The 15905-nt window shown below is 37.1% G+C and overlaps 1 protein-coding gene across 3 annotated transcripts; it reads right to left on the bottom strand.

Annotated features, from left to right (window-relative positions):
• Window positions 1-663: 663 nt before the first annotated feature.
• Window positions 664-13550, bottom strand: c9h1orf210 (chromosome 9 C1orf210 homolog). Of its 3 annotated transcripts, none has more exons than XM_047373800.1 (5): window positions 13411-13550; window positions 6785-6992; window positions 6542-6669; window positions 4360-4554; window positions 664-2099 (listed from the first exon to the last, which is right to left on the bottom strand). In XM_047373800.1, the coding sequence occupies exons 3-5, from the start codon at window positions 6588-6590 to the stop codon at window positions 1900-1902; spliced, it is 444 nt and encodes a 147-aa protein (XP_047229756.1). In that variant the 5' UTR covers window positions 6591-6669; window positions 6785-6992; window positions 13411-13550; the 3' UTR covers window positions 664-1899. The 3 variants fall into 3 exon arrangements, with proteins under 3 accessions (XP_047229756.1, XP_047229757.1, XP_047229755.1); XM_047373801.1 differs by having other exon boundaries at window positions 6542-6666; XM_047373799.1 differs by having other exon boundaries at window positions 6542-6992.
• Between the last annotated feature and the right edge of the window lie 2355 nt (window positions 13551-15905).

Genomic DNA, 15905 nt, shown 5'->3' with positions numbered 1-15905 from the left:
AGCTTCTAGGGCTTTTGGAGTCCACAGTAAGAGCCATTATTCACAAATGGAGAAGACATGGAACAGTGGTGAACCTTGTCAGGGAGGCTGGAATGTGTGCCGTTACATCTGGTATAAAACGAACATAGCATTTTAGGTAAAGAACATCAAAGTCAAACCTGGTAGTAGTTGCATGATTGTTCTGGGCTGCTGTGCTGCTTCAGGAGCTTGACAGCTTTTGGTAAATAATGGAATTAATAAATTCTGCTCTCTACCAAAAAGTCCTGAAGGATCCATCAGTTGGTGACCTTAAACTCAAGGGCACTTGGATTATGCATTAAGACAATGATCCAAAGTGCACCAGCAAGTCACCTCTGACTGGTTCAAAAAATGAAGGTTTTAAAATGGTCAATCTTAAGTCTAGACTTAAATCCAACAAAGATGCTTTGGTGTGACCTTTAACAGGGCTCAGATAAAACAATTCTGCAAAGAAGACTAGGCCAAAATTCCTCTACCGTGACGTAAAAGACTTATTGGCAGTTATAGCACACGTTTGATGCCTGTTGTTACTTCAAAGGGTGCTATAAGCAGTTATTAGGTAGAGGGGATACCTCAACCTATACAAACTCTTACATTGGGTGAACTTGGATACATTTTTCACATTTAATAAAAGAATTATAAAAACTGCTTCTTGCATTTATTTAGGTGATTTTTGTTTGATATAAGCATTTCTGAAACATTTAACTGATTATTGCTCTGGCATTCGTCAGAAATACAGTCATTGGTACCTTTTCACTTAAACAAAGGATGTTTTCCATATCACAAAAAAATATAAATAACTTTTAGCACATTTGTAAAAATTATATTTTAAATCAGAATCAGATTTGATTATGTCTATAACAAAAACCACAAGTTCTGAGTTGCTAAGCCAATGGAACGATAGCAAAACAAACAACAACAAAACAACAACAAAAGCAAATTAAAAAAACATTATTCTTGGTTGTTTGGAGGTTAGTCCACAGAGGTTTCATGTTTTTTTCTCCAGTAGCAGAAATGAAGCAAAGTGATTTAGAAAAAAACAAACAAAACATGCTTGAATCCCAATGAATTTTGCAGCAATTATGATGTATTTCACTTGCTTTGGACATTGGAACTAGGATCTGGATACATCAAACTTAACTTCCAGGTAAAAGTCAGAAAACCAGAGGGGTTTGCTTGTTATTGGCTTTAATAGGCCAATCTAAGTACTATTGGCTATGCAAACTAATAGCATTGTAGTTGAATGCATTGAGATACACAAATAGTTCACAATAAATGATGTGCAGTACTGTATGTTCTGCTGATTTAGTGAGAAGTAAGCTGTTAAAAGTGCGTATAATGAGTACATTACTGCAAATCCCAGCTTTTTTGAGTGCACGGCAGCCATAATGAATTTTGAGGTCGAGGTTAGTTGGAAAACGTCAGCTTTTGATATAATAACTCTGACTTCATTGGTCACTCCAGGTGATTTTACCAACTTGGAATTTGGAAATTCTGACTACTGATTACTAATGGAATGCCACTCTGTTACGTACAAAAGTTACGTACAAAGCTAAATGTCCTTTTGGATGTGTTGACCTGAAATTAGAAGAATTACTTCCGAGGACTAAGCATTTGCTACTTCAAATCTTTCAAAATAGCCAGTACTTCTCTCTTGCTGATTTTCACTTTTACATGATATAACACACCATAAAACATGGTGAAACTGTTATCTGTAAAGGCAGGTATAGTAATAAATTGTAATATAATCCAATTAAACACAGTATGTATCACTTTGAAGAACATTAATTAGAACCCACTGAAAAGACAAACACTGGAGTAAAAATGAATATTTCGAGGGTTTCGAGGGCTCAACCAACAAACTACATGTGTCCAGAGACTCTAAGTGATGCTAAATTCAATCTCATCCAACTCTTCTTCCGTGTCTTCCTCCATGTCCTCAGCTGCTCTCTCAGCCCGGGCTCTCTCGCTGGCCGGGATGTAGTTGTCTTCAATAAAGCCGTCGTCATCCTCCTCGCTCACAGTAGGAAGGCAGTGTGGGTCCATTCGACCCCTGCGCATATCAAACTCCACCTCCGGGCCTGCAGACCGGAATAAAACAAGCAGCGATTTGTTGAAAAATGAAAGGTTCATTAAATCACACTGACTGACAGGGCATAGACTTCATATAAAGCCTGAAGCAGCAGCTTCTTCAGTGCATGAAGTGGATTAGATTGATATTTCTTAGCTCTAACAATTTATTAAGGACTCTAGATGCGTGCTCATGAATCACTTCAGAAGAACTTGTTTCTTTAAACTTAATCCAATTTTGTGTATATAGCATGTGGTATGAGTGGAGTTATTTATCATAGAAAGTTGTAAAATTAAAGGAAAATACTTTGTTGCATTCAATGAGCTTTTGCCAAGAAAAACACCAGTATATTGGTTTTCTGTCCTGAAGTGTGATGCACTAATTACACAAAGGTATACGAGTGAGTAAAGAGGATGAAAGTGGAGAGATGAGGCTGCAAACATTGCCAAAGGTGTGCTCCTGGTTTTCAACAAACTGAAAATAATCTTTTATGTTTATTCTTCCTTTGTACCGCAGTGAGCTATTTTCCAAACTAAGTATGGAGTAATCCTATTACACTTGTCATTGCCTATACATTTTAGAATATTTTGCGAAAGCAGGATGGCTTGAAATCACAACTAGTGATGGCTTGAAATCACAATAAGCATGGTTAAAAATGTGTGCAAACACCTCTGATGTTCAAAAATACCATTCCACCATTAGGTGCATCTCAATAAATTACAATATCATTGAAAATATTTTTGTTTACCAGAAATGTTATGCTCTGTTTAGTGATAGGGACTCCTAATTTCACAGTTGTCCAACACATAGTCCTTGAAACCATCCACAAGCAACAAAGAAAGCAACAAAATGTTATTGCTGTTCAAGCTAAGAAATGTCTTACTTAAGCTAAAGAGAAAAAGGAGTAGACTATTACTCAGTGGTCCAAAGTTCTCTTTTTGCATAAAAGTAAAAGTAAATATTGGATTTTATTTGGAGAACAAGATCCCAGACTCTGGAGAAAGAAGGAGAAGCACAGAATCTAGTTAAGTTCCAATTTAAATTGTCTATATCCCCTGATGATTTGGCTAGCCATGTTATGTATCCTCTGGTGCTGCATGGCCCTTAGGTTCTTCAGTTGTCAAACACACAAATTTGTCAGAAATATACCTGACATGTTTTGATGACGAAACGTCGGTCTTTGTCAGAGGTGTCACTAGATGGTGAGTGATGTATTCAAGTCAGCTGCTGTTCACTGAAGTCAGCCCTAGTCCCCCCATGCTAGAAGCAAGCCCATATGGCCATGAACCGGGACAAATAGTAAATGGCCTGCACTTGTATAGCGCTTTATCAAGTCCCCAGAGACCCCAAAGCCCTTTATACTACAAGCAGTCATCCACCCAATCACACAATGACAGTGGTGAGCCACATTGTAGCCGCAGCTGCACAGGCTCCACCCTCTGACCACCATCAGCAGGCAAGTCGGATGAAGTGTTCTGCCCAAGGACACAACGACTGAGACGGACAGAGAGGGGGTTTGAACCGGCAACCCACAGGTTACAGGACGAACTCTTGAGGACTTTCTTGCTTTCTCGCACCTGGAGCGACATCCTTCAGCGTCAAGCCGTCAGCAGGTGGTGGTGTCATCCTGTTAATATAAGGACAGGCTGACACCCTCAGTGAGCAGCAGCTGATTTGAACACGTCATTCACCATCTAGTGAAGCCTCTGACGAAGACGGAAGTTTCGCCGTTGAAACATGTCTGGTATGTTTCGGACAAATTTGTGTGTCTGACAACAGCAGAACCTAAAGGCTATGCTAAACAGATACACCGTCAGTTTTATTTGAATAACTCTTGGAGCACTCCATGCTTCCCTCTACCAATACTATTTATGAAGATGCTGATTTCCAGAAAGACTTGGAACCTGCCCATACTGCAAGAAGTACACATACCTGCTTTATTGATTCATATTGAGTAAAATGTAATGTACAGTTTGTGCTAAATGTTTGGATGTAAATAAAACAAACATTCTACATAAACATAAAAAATAAAACAATTGTTAGTATGTGATTTGGTAAAGATCAGAGGTAAAATGTTATTTTCTGATGATTGCAGGTATATATACTGTACAGGATGTATAAATGTCAGAAAAAGACATAGAAGAAAAAAAGACTTGCATTTTTCACCTCTTTAATACTAGCCTTCAAACTGCATATAGATTATAAATCATACTTTACGTCGAAACCTTCAACAGTTTTTTGTTATAGTAGATATGTGGTTAAAAACCAACCTGAAGAGTCAGAATGGCTGACAGCATCGGGCTCCCTCAGACGTGTGTGCCTGTAGCTGGCCAGGTAACGACGGATCACCTGACATTTGGCAACAAGGGCGAGGAGAAGGGAGACAGAGATGGCCGTGACCAGTACACCAACCAAAAGCTCCCAGTTGTGACTGGGGTATTTTGGTATTCGGCTTATCGTGGTGCCTGTAAGAAAATATCACAGAAAATCACACACTCTGCAGTCTTCACTTGATGTGGTTTTAGGATAATTTAACAGTGGAAAGTAGTCATGGGATGAAGACATGTTAAGGTTTTAAACTGTTTCTAAAATGGTCCTTTATATTATACTTATGGTTTTGAGTCCTTTTGATGAATTGCCAGAGAAAATGTCGAAATAAGATTTTCTGGTTGTAAATGGCATAAAGTCACGCAGCTTTGCCCCACCCTCGCCCGCTGTTGTGCACTGCTGGTCAGCTGACTAAAAGAAGAACAGGAGGAAAAATCCAGCAAAAACCTGACACAGGACTTAAGAGAAGCATCGTGCTTCAGTTGATTATCTACTTTATGTACTTTGTGCAGCTCAGAGTCATGTTGCTGAACAAGCAAAAAAAGTACAAGTAAATAACTGAAAGGATAATTTGATGAAATAACGATTGCAATAAACAACGCAAAAACATAATAGTTTTACTTTAAAGTTTTACAATAAAGTTTTACAATAAAGCATGGCTCCTTAAGACATTTTCTTTTAACAACAGCAGCGATGGTTTTAAACGTTGGTAATAAAGTGTATAATCTAAAATACAGACGATATAGCTGGAGATGTTGAGCTGATTTGGCAGAAGTCATAAGTGACAATAGAGGCCCATTTGAGTTAGTTTTCATGAAGTCTTTACATAATTTGTTTTAGGACCTAATTATTTTTCCTTTTGGATCCCCAACCAATTGCCTGGTTCAAATCCCAGGCACGGCGACCTGTGCTGCATGTTTTCCCCCCTCTTTGGGACATTGTTTTCCAGATTAAATTAATCATTTACTTTCATCTAAATTTTATGAATTTGCACCACTAAGCAACAGCCAAGTTCCTTTTCTGTTTCACCCAGGTACAATGATTTTGATGTCTTTTAGCTCTCGATATGACCTAACAAAAGGATGTGCGTGATTTCTGATTAAATTAATTTTCTTGTTTGATTAGCTGTAAGACATAATGCTATGTTTTCTGAATACACTTTTATTACTTAATTAACAGGTGTTTATTCATTATTTTTGCTCTCTCTCTCTCTCTCTCTCTCTCTCTCTATATATATATATATATATATATATATATATATATATATACAGTACAGTGAAAAAGTTTTTGGCAGGTGTGAAAAAATACTGTAAACAAGGAATGCTTTCAAAAATGGAAGTGTTAATCATTTATTTTCATCAAACAACAAAATGCAGTGAATGACCAAAAGAGAAATCTAAATCAAATCAATATTTAGTGTGACCACCCTTTGCCTTCAAAACAGCATCAATTCTTCTAGGTCCACTTGCAGTTTTAAAGGAACACGGCTGGTAGGTTGTTTCAAACATCTTGGAGAACTAACCACAGATCTTCTGTGGCTGTAGGCTTTCTCACATCCTTCTGTCTCTTCATGTAATCCCAGACACACTCCATGATGGTGAGATCACAGCTTTGTCGGGGCCATACCATCACTTCCAGTAAGTCTTATTCTTCTTTGCACTGAAGATTGTTCTTAATGACTTTAGCTGTATGTTTGGGTCGCCCACTGAGTATTTTGTAAATTGATAAAAATAAACAATCATCGTTTATATTTCTGAAAGCATGTTTTCACACCTGCCTAAAACCTTTGCACAGTACTGTATATGAACAAAAATCATTATCATAATTTGTTTTACAAAACATTGTGTGTAAAATGTGTTTGTAGCAGTTACAATATGTGCTGCTTTCTTGTTTGAAATAAAAACAGTTTTGTGTTAAATATGTATGGTGGTGCCATGAAATACTAGTATTTTTACTCAAGATGATCATATTATTGGGAAGAAACTTAATTCACTGTCTGAATTTAATATGGACAGATGCAATACAGTATATATGTAAGGCAAATATATTTTGTCGTGAGATATAAGAAAGAAAATAATAAATAAAAATCTTTTTTAATGAACAGACAGGAAATTCTTCTCTTACCGTTAGTTGTTAGTGGTGGTATGGATGTTTCATTTACTGATGATGCCATTTGCTGCTGTCTCTCTTTGTATGAGGCTTTTAATTATTTTCTTGGTAATTCAGGCCTTTTTCTTGCATGGAGCCTCCTGCTGTGGGAATATATCCCAGATAAGTCACTTTGTGTTCGGCAAAACCCACAGGAAACCTGAATTCATGCTTTTTATTATTTTCATCAGCTGTTTTGTGTTACATTCTTCTCAGTACCTAACAGGTGAATATGTTTGGAAGATGTTACAAGGCGTGCAACTCCCCAGATAAGGGAAGTAGTTGGCTGATTTCTCTTCACCAGATCAGAGCTGAACCCTCAGAGCTCCACTAGGTGGCAAGATTGAGCGACGGGGGACCCATGAGGGCATCACCGAGACAAGCTAAATTATGATCCAGACTCTTTGTGAAGCAGCCAGGCCAGATCCTGTAGAAAGTCGAGAAAATAAGACATTAACTTTTTGCTTGAACATTTTATTTTCTGTTTTACCCTTTTGCTTCAAAGGCATCCTTACAAGAAGAAGTAGAAAACAAAATCTTTTCCAGTTACATTCCCAAATGTTATGACCATTTTAGTTGGAAATTGTGCTGAATTATTTGTTAATGAATGCATATTTTATAAGAACCAACACAATCAAATGACCTAATTATGTCACTAAGCACACGAAGAATAAAACATCATAAAAAGAAGTTGCTTTATTCAAAAGTCATTATTGAGGACAAACTCTCTGGAGTTTATACACAGCAGGGAAAGTGTATCGCAAACAGGAACTCCCTCATTCTGTAGAAATCTTTCTTCTAAGGTGTTTGTTGCTGCAACAAAAAAAGAAAATCACAACTTAGTGAGCGTGTGAGAGAGCAGACTGAAGGATCTGAGTACATGTTTCATTCCTTCCTACAACAGATAAGCTCCAAACTGTGAGTATCTCAAAGGCCAATAAAAAGGAAGCCTGCAGGCACTGTTTGTTTTGCAACAACAAATATAAAAGTGTTTGAAAATTATTTTTTATTGATGCAGCACAGATGGGAAATGTCCCCAAATGAAAAACAATGCATTTGGTGCTCTTTTTTTACTCACAGGTTTGTTCAGCACAAAACCTGGAAATGGAAACACTTTGAGGAGTACACAGCTGAACACTTTGTAGGTTGATCATGTGTGGCTTTAGGTTTACAGAAATACATTTTTTCATCATCAAAATGTGTGTGAGTTTCACTGGACTTAGTTATTCTGCTCTCTTTACCTGTTCTACACCAACTTTAGGCTGTCATCATAATGTTTGTTGGTCGGTTTTCTCAATGCAAATATAAAGTTGTTGTCCACAGAAGAGCTTCATGCGAAGTTATTTACATATTTCCTGGAAATTTGCATCCACTAGTCTGTAGGAAAGAACTCTGCATTTATAGTACAAAAAGATGTTCAAAAAATCCAGCCTGACAGGATTATACACACCTCTTCAGCTTTTTATGCTGTCAGTCAACATAAATGTTTGATGGTTAAGGAACCATGGCTCAAGCTGTTAAAAAACATATATGTTTCTTTCTCTGCAGATGTTTCTGTTTCACGTTTTTTAAATATCCTTTCCACCAAAAGATTTTCTAAATGTCATTTTTTCACTGAGGTAAAACTGTGATAACCAGATGTTTACATTAAAATATTTTAAAATAAACAGATTTTCTTTTTTGTTTTTTTGTTTTTTGTTAAATGATAGCTTAATCAAGCTAGATCATTTCTAAAGATTTTTATGTGTAACTTTAATTAAATACAGAAGTTTGAATACTTTTCCTTAGTATTTTTTAGAATTGCTTTCTAAACTATAATTTGGGAATTTTTACACAAGCTTAAAATACTTTGAAATTTGGCCCTTTCCTCCTGACAGAACTGTTGTGACTGAGGCCAGTTCTTCCTACAAATTTGACTCTGTTATCCTTAAGCCACTTTGCAACTAATTTGGCTCTGTGGTTATGGCTTTATCTTTACTGGCTTACATGTTAAGATGTTACTGAGTACCAGTACAAGTGTTACGATGCCATCTGTTTTGTGAAATGCACTAGTGCATCCTGTTGTAAAAGACCTTGATAACATAATGCTGTGACCCCATAATACACAACTTGGATGTTGTCCTCAGGCTTGCTATCTCCTTCCTTATTCCTCTAAGTTTAATGATGGTTATTTTAACTATTTTTCAGTTACATCAGACTAAGGACATGTCTCCAAAAAATTTGCTCTTTGTCCTTCAGTGCATTTGCAGACTGTAATCTGGCTTCTTTATTGTGCTTTTGGAGTAGTTGGCTTCTTCCTTTCTGAATGGCCTTTCAGCCTAGGATACATTATTCATTTAACAGTGGAGAAAGACAGATACTACATTTACATGGTTGAGAACTATCTATCTTATTTCCTAATAGAAAGAACTTTCTTGGTTCAATGAAACTAAATCTAAATCAGCCAGGGATATGGCAAATTTTGGGCTGAATGGCACATCTAAAGAATGCACATGCATTGGAATGAAGAGTGTGGAATCCACCGTGTTCAACTGTAAATACAACTATATAGAATATCTTACCATAGCTGTAATGTCACCATGTTGTGATGTGGCAGCAATAGAAACTTGAATGCCTTATAACATAAACCTAACCAGTTTTTAACAGTTTGACAGTCTTTGAGTGCTTGATAATTGGAGTCTGCTTCTCTAATGGACGTTTTACCATATTAACCTTATGCCTGCAAAGTTCAGTGCCTTTTGGAAGCTCCTGTTTGCAAGAAGTGAAGAAAATTGGCACTCTACGTTTAAAATGTAACAGTGATGTCGGGAATTGCAAACAAAATGGTTTCCCATTTCTTTCAGCAACAAAAAACACAATTCCTCCCATTCAGATAAAAATCGTCTATGCTCTTCTTCATATTTTCTTTTAGCTTTGCTATTTGCTGACTCCGTGATGACACAATTACACTAAACTCATGATCAAGTGTATCCTGGCTCTCACCAACTAGATGAGTAATTGAGGCTGCAAATTGTTTTTCTCTGTGTGGCAGGGTAGGGATTACGGCATACGTGTGCGGCACCACAAGCAAAAATGACTTGTGTTATGAGGTAATAGAACTTTCTGGTTCAACTGTGCTCCCTCTGGTGGATTAGGTGGCTTTAACTGCAATAAAAATTGGATGATATGCAGAAGCATCCTCACTGGATAAAGAAGTCAATCACAGATGGAAGTTAGTATGTTTTCAAAATAAATATTTTTTTCAAAACAAAATACCTCACAAAGTGCAGCTAAAATGGGAACCTTGACAGGTCAGTGAAGGATCTGCGAGCCGCACAGGACAAAGAGAAGAACACCACCCCTCTCATAGCATACCAGTGCTTTGTCAAGGTTATGCCAACATATTGAGTAACTTCTGGAATCATTCATTCATGTCCAAGGTTAATTTTTAAATGTAGCTTTGTTGACAAAACTTCCAACCCCAAATGACGACAACGCTGGAAAAGAACAATTTCATATAACTTCTATCAGTGTCCCGCAGGTCAGCTGTGTCTACAATGTAGCTCACCACTGTCAGTGTGTGAATGTGTGGATGAATGGGTGAATGACTGAATGTAGTGTGAAGCGCTTTGGGGTCTCTGGGGACTTGATAAAGCATTATAAGTACAGGCCATTTACCATTTACCTTTCAGAACAATCAAAACCTTCTGTATGAGCTGATTGCAACAACCACTGGTTCAGATCAATTTAATGCCAATGTAAACATGACACATGGGTGTTTGTGCTGTAATAGTATGTAAAATTAGAATACTAGCGTAAATCACAACTTATATTTCTTATCTTAAACATCATTATCTGGTGGATCATCTCAAAATGGGAACACCAACTCAAGGTTAAAAAAGATGCAATTAGTCAGTTTTACTTGTCTGCAGCGCAGTTGCTGGCCTGTGTTCTCAAAAGTAATTAAATATTCTGTTTTGCAATTCTGCATAATGCTGTCTCTTCCAATTATAGTAATTCTCAGCATTTTCTTAAAGATTTAACAGTTCAGATACCAGTGAAAGGTTTTGATGAAGAGTAAAGAGACTTTGGCCTTGTAACTATGCCTTGTGTACGCATGCCCTTCAGCTTAATTTTAATTTGCTTGAATTCTGTGGTTGTACAACAGGATAATTTACCCTTGGATTGAAAATAAATCATGTTCTTAGTGTAATACTCTTCTGTGTTTTCCTTCTTAAATTTATGACTTTTCTTTCAATCCCCACAGTGTGCCTGTTGCTTTCTCAGGGATGTTTTAAGGTTTCAGCACATCTCGCTCACTTTCTTGACCCTGAGGAGATTTTTCATAGCGAGAGGAGTCCGGGAGCTCAACTCCAGCCATTAGGCTTCTTCCCCTTCGTCTTGTCCTGCCATTCTCTGCAGCATTGTAGCTGTAAACAAGCCTTTATCTCTTCCTGTTCTGTCTTCATATAAGCAAAGCATAACAAAATATATGCCGCAGGCAGAGCAGGACGTGGATCTGCGGGAGATAGAAGTATGTATTTCATGTGTGGGTGGTGTCGCTGTGAACCTCTTGTGTAATCAGACCATATTAAAAACTACCTTATTATTATCTTTTTTTTATTCTAAAATTGACTGTGCCTAACCCTAACCCAAAATAGTTGCTGTGAACGTGTTGTGTAATAAGACCGTTTAAAAAAATACCTAATTATTATATATATGTTTTTCTAAAATTAACTGTTTAACCAGTTACCTAAGACTGCACAAAATGTGTTTTCTTTGAGTGATAAATGGAAGTCATACATAACCAAATCACACTATCTTCTTTTTTTGTATGTAGTAATTACAAATATTTATACTTTATGGATATTAAGTTGACTACAGATGACCAAAAACCTAACAAAGAAAAAGGGGCATGTGAGCTTTAGTATTTATTTTCAACCCCTTCACAAATGCACTTCTGTGTGTTTTGAAATGTTCAAAGGCAATCAGGTCATGCCATTGTAAGTCAAATTTAATAAACAGGCATAGAATTTATTGAGCCCTAAGCAATAGTTAACAGAGACTTTGTTGATAAGTTTGATTGATTATTCAACTCAGTACAACAATGATTTTCCAAAAAAAAAAAAACGTCACTGAAATTCTTTTCAGAAAAGCTTCAGTAACACGTTTTCAAATGTTTTATTATTGCCCCTCAAAACCAAAGTGACAGCAGTCTCAACAAAAAATCCACAGAGTATGCCATGAATGTAAACACAGATAAAAGACATACTTCTTAACCTGCAGCATGATTTCAAACCGATACTTTTATAATACGTTTACGTTGGCAAAGAAATGCCTTAAATCTATTCCATTTCACTTGTTTATACAGTCTAAGATAATGGATAGATGTGATTCAGTAAAGGTCAGCTGTTACTGGTGCATAATTATTTGGATTATAAACAGTTGATGTCCCACATGTTGGTCAGTATAGGTACGTAACTAAAAGAAGAGCATTTTGTATAAAGCATTCCTAAAAAAGAACAACAATAGTAGTGATGCAACAATCAGGTTTTTTCCTAACTGATACAGATTCCCTGATTTCTTTAAAATCTTTCAAACAAATTCCAATAATTGAAAATTTTGAGAAAAAAAAAGCTGCAGGTTCCTTCCTAGAGGTAGCAGTTTATGCATCCTATAAAAAAAAGAGCACGAATTACGGGATTATCCAGATTTATCCATCAAAGCATATGTCCCTAATCATTATCTCGCTTTTAATAAACTCAAAAAATGCATTAAAGCACATATTATTGGTCGATGCATTTAGAAAACAAAAATCCTTAGTTTTTATTGAATTAATGAATATAAAAAAAGATCAAAAAGACTTTTCAGTATCTGGCCCTCTGATCACTGATCAGAGTCGATCAAGGGAAAATTGTCTGAATCTAAAATGAAGCAAACTGATGAGCCATTTCTATATTTTACTTTTCATTTTGGTTAGTAAAGATAGCTTTTAAGGTATTAGCAGGTGCAAGAAAGGTGCAAGGTTTCCCTAAATTTACAGTTTTCTGAAGTGTTGACACCAACCAAGCGAAGTAATCACATTTAATAACAAAAATAACTGAAACAATGAGATGAGACTGTCCATTATTGGTTAATGTTCTTGAATGCAGATCTGAAAACTGTGTTTTCTTGGTAATCAAATTATTTTGTCCAAGTATTTAAAATGATTTTGAATTTCCAAACAAAGTTTAAAATCCCTATTACTATGGATGTTGCTGCGTCTCTTCTGGTACATATATTATGTAATATACTATGAATAAACTAGTATATTCATCTATAATTCCTTCCAGTTTTGAAGGGAAGTGCTGAAACTAAAATTAGCTTTAGCTTAAGCTTTTGCGTTAGCTACGTCTTTGCTCATAGCTTCCTGACTTTATTTCCGTAGTAACTTGTAAGTAATAGAGGTTGACGTGTGCGACAGCACACTGATTAGTTGATCAGGGTGCAACAACTACAACTAGGTCTAGACTACAACCAGGCTTCTTATATTTTGTGATAGAGCTTTTTGAAGAGGATAAAACCAAACTGTATACTTATTAGCCTGATTATCTTAGAGCATATTTTAACCTGTCTAATAACATGCAAATGTAATTCTTCTTACATTTAAGCAATTAGTGTGCATAACCTGGTTATATTTGCATTCAGTAGAGGAGCATTTACACAGTCTGCCCTGAATACTGCTAAAGAGCTTTCTTCTAAAAGCCCGGATGTTGATATCAGAATCAGAATCCTTTAATGATCCCAGAGGGAGATTCTTCTGTTACAGCTGTACCGATTAAACCTAACAAGGGTAAAAAAGTTGAATAACATACGGTAAGTCTTACCTGGTCACCTGTTTGTCAGAAGCCCGACAGCCTGAGATTACACCTGCTCTCTGTCTTCCCACACATTTCAAGTAAGCCTAAACATTTGTTTCTGCCTTTCTCTGTGACATAGAGAACTGCTGGGCAAAGGTTGACTGAGGTTTACTCTGCAGCTTATTCCCAGAACAACATGTTAATGAGTAACTAAGGTGTGCTCTCACTCCCGCCTCCTCCTGTCTTCCCTGCCCAATGGTGGATTAGACCTGGTCAGAGGCAGCCGTGCCAAACCAGGAAGTGAAACATGTAGTGAAAGCAGTATGTCATTCTTCATATTGAAACTACCTGTATTTACATTTAAGTGACGGTAACTAACTATTCCAAGCGGTTTTGCAAATGTTTTCTGTATGTACCCATCAATAATCCAGAGAATCTTGTTTTATATTAGCTTTTAACATGATTTATCTCCTCTCCTGGGTGTGTCTGCAGTTATTTGCTTCAGATGATAGACCATGCTTTGTCAGTATACAATAAAAACCTTTTCTCTGCCCTCTTTTGGGTGGGAAAGGAAATGCGACTAGATACTTACGGCGACAAGAAGTTTTGTTTATGTCAGATCCACAGGTTGAACAGAGAGAAAATGCCTCTGAGGCTTTGAAAGGAAAAGAGATGTGACCCTGAGAACAATAGCGCCACTTCCTGACCTTCCTGTATCTTTACATTTAACTCCCGTACTATTCCTTCTTACCTCCCTCCCTGTTTATGTTCCAGGATGCTAGAGTTGCATATCTTGTGGGGAAATATCAGGGACAAAGAAGGGTTTAGAATTAGAAATCAAAGCTCAGCATTATCTGAAAGTTGTAGGAATTTCCCACAGAAATGCAGGTAGCAGCTGTTTTTTTAATCTCTTGCACCTTTTGATCTGTTGCAACTTTAATCGTTTGCAACTATAATTTATTCCAGCAGTTGTACGGAGTTAACTGCTGTACAAATTGATTGAGTTGCTGGGAAACAGTTGTTTATTTGCAGACCAAGCATTGGAGTTGCAACATTTTATGTACAAAATATGATACATTTGACACCCATTAAACTGCTTAAGCAGGGTCAAAACAGTTTGCATAGTTTGATGAAATGTCAGGCCTCAAATATATTAAATATGAAGTCTCAAAAGGTTCAGTGTTCTATGTTTTATTTTATATGTTGACATTTGTGAGGCTTTCAGTAAACTATTGTTTTTTTGCAGATGGCACAAATATTTATGTTCTGGGAATGAAAAATATGATGGTTGAAATGTTCAAATTTAGGAAATGGTACAGCGAGAACACCAGTAAAAACTCTGCCTAGTTTTCCTTCATCCTGTTCACTTAACCTGGTGATTAGTCCCTCTCTATGTTGTGGAGATGGAAATGTAAATGGTTGGAACTAATCTCAAGCCCTTCCTAGCAAGTCCGCCTCTGGTTCTGCCCCTCACAGGACATCACGTCAGGCGCCCTGCCAACCCAGAACACGACGGCCATTTAATATGAACGTCTTTTCCATAGGTTCAGGACCAAATTTGCTTGCAGAGGCATTCAGACCTCACAGGCTTGGCCATTATAATGCATTGTGGCTAATTTATAGCATTGGAGAAGATAAAAAAAAATAAATTATGGAGAATCCAGTGTCTCCTTAAATTCTTAAAATATTGCTAGAGGAAGCATTGCACGATAGTAGAACGATATGAAAATCTCATATCTTTAACCGATTATTTTTCAATAGAAAAATGTAAATTCTCAATTGAGAGTGAACAGAGCACTTTTCACAAATTTTATTAATTCACTAAAAGTCCACAATAATTTTCAAAATATTCACAATTAACCATGTTTATACACTGCTCAAAAAAATATAGGGAACACTCAAATAACACATCCTGGATCTGAATGAATGAAAGATTCTCATTGAATACTTTGTTCTGTACAAAGTTGAATGTGCTGACAACAAAATCACACAAAAATCATCAATGGAAATCAAATGTATTAACCAATGGAGGCCTGGATTTGGAGTCACACACAAAATTAAAGTGGAAAAACACACTACAGGCTGATCCAACTTTGATGTAATGTCCTTAAAACAAGTCAAAATGAGGCTCAGTATTGTGTGTGGCCTCCACGTGTCTGTATGACCTCCCTACAACACCTGGGCATGCTCCTGATGAGACGGTGGATGGTCTCCTGAGGGATCTCCTCCCAGACCTGGACTAAAGCATCCACCAACTCCTGGACACTCTGTGGTGCAACGTGACGTTGGTGGATGGAGCGAGACATGATGTCCCAGATGTGCTCCATCGGATTCAGGTCTGGGGAACGGGCGGACCAGTCCATAGCTTCAATGTCTTCATCTTGCAAGAACTGCTGACACACTCCAGCCACATGAGGTCTAGGATTGTCCTGCATTAGGAGGAACCCAGGGCCAACCGCACCAGAATATGGTCTCACAAGGGGTCTGAGGATCTCATCTTGGTACCTAATGGTAGTCAGGCT

Source organism: Girardinichthys multiradiatus, chromosome 9, assembly GCF_021462225.1.
Source record: "Girardinichthys multiradiatus isolate DD_20200921_A chromosome 9, DD_fGirMul_XY1, whole genome shotgun sequence".
NCBI classification, from domain to species: Eukaryota; Metazoa; Chordata; class Actinopteri; order Cyprinodontiformes; family Goodeidae; genus Girardinichthys; species Girardinichthys multiradiatus.
This window is presented reverse-complemented; position numbering and strand designations above follow the sequence as displayed.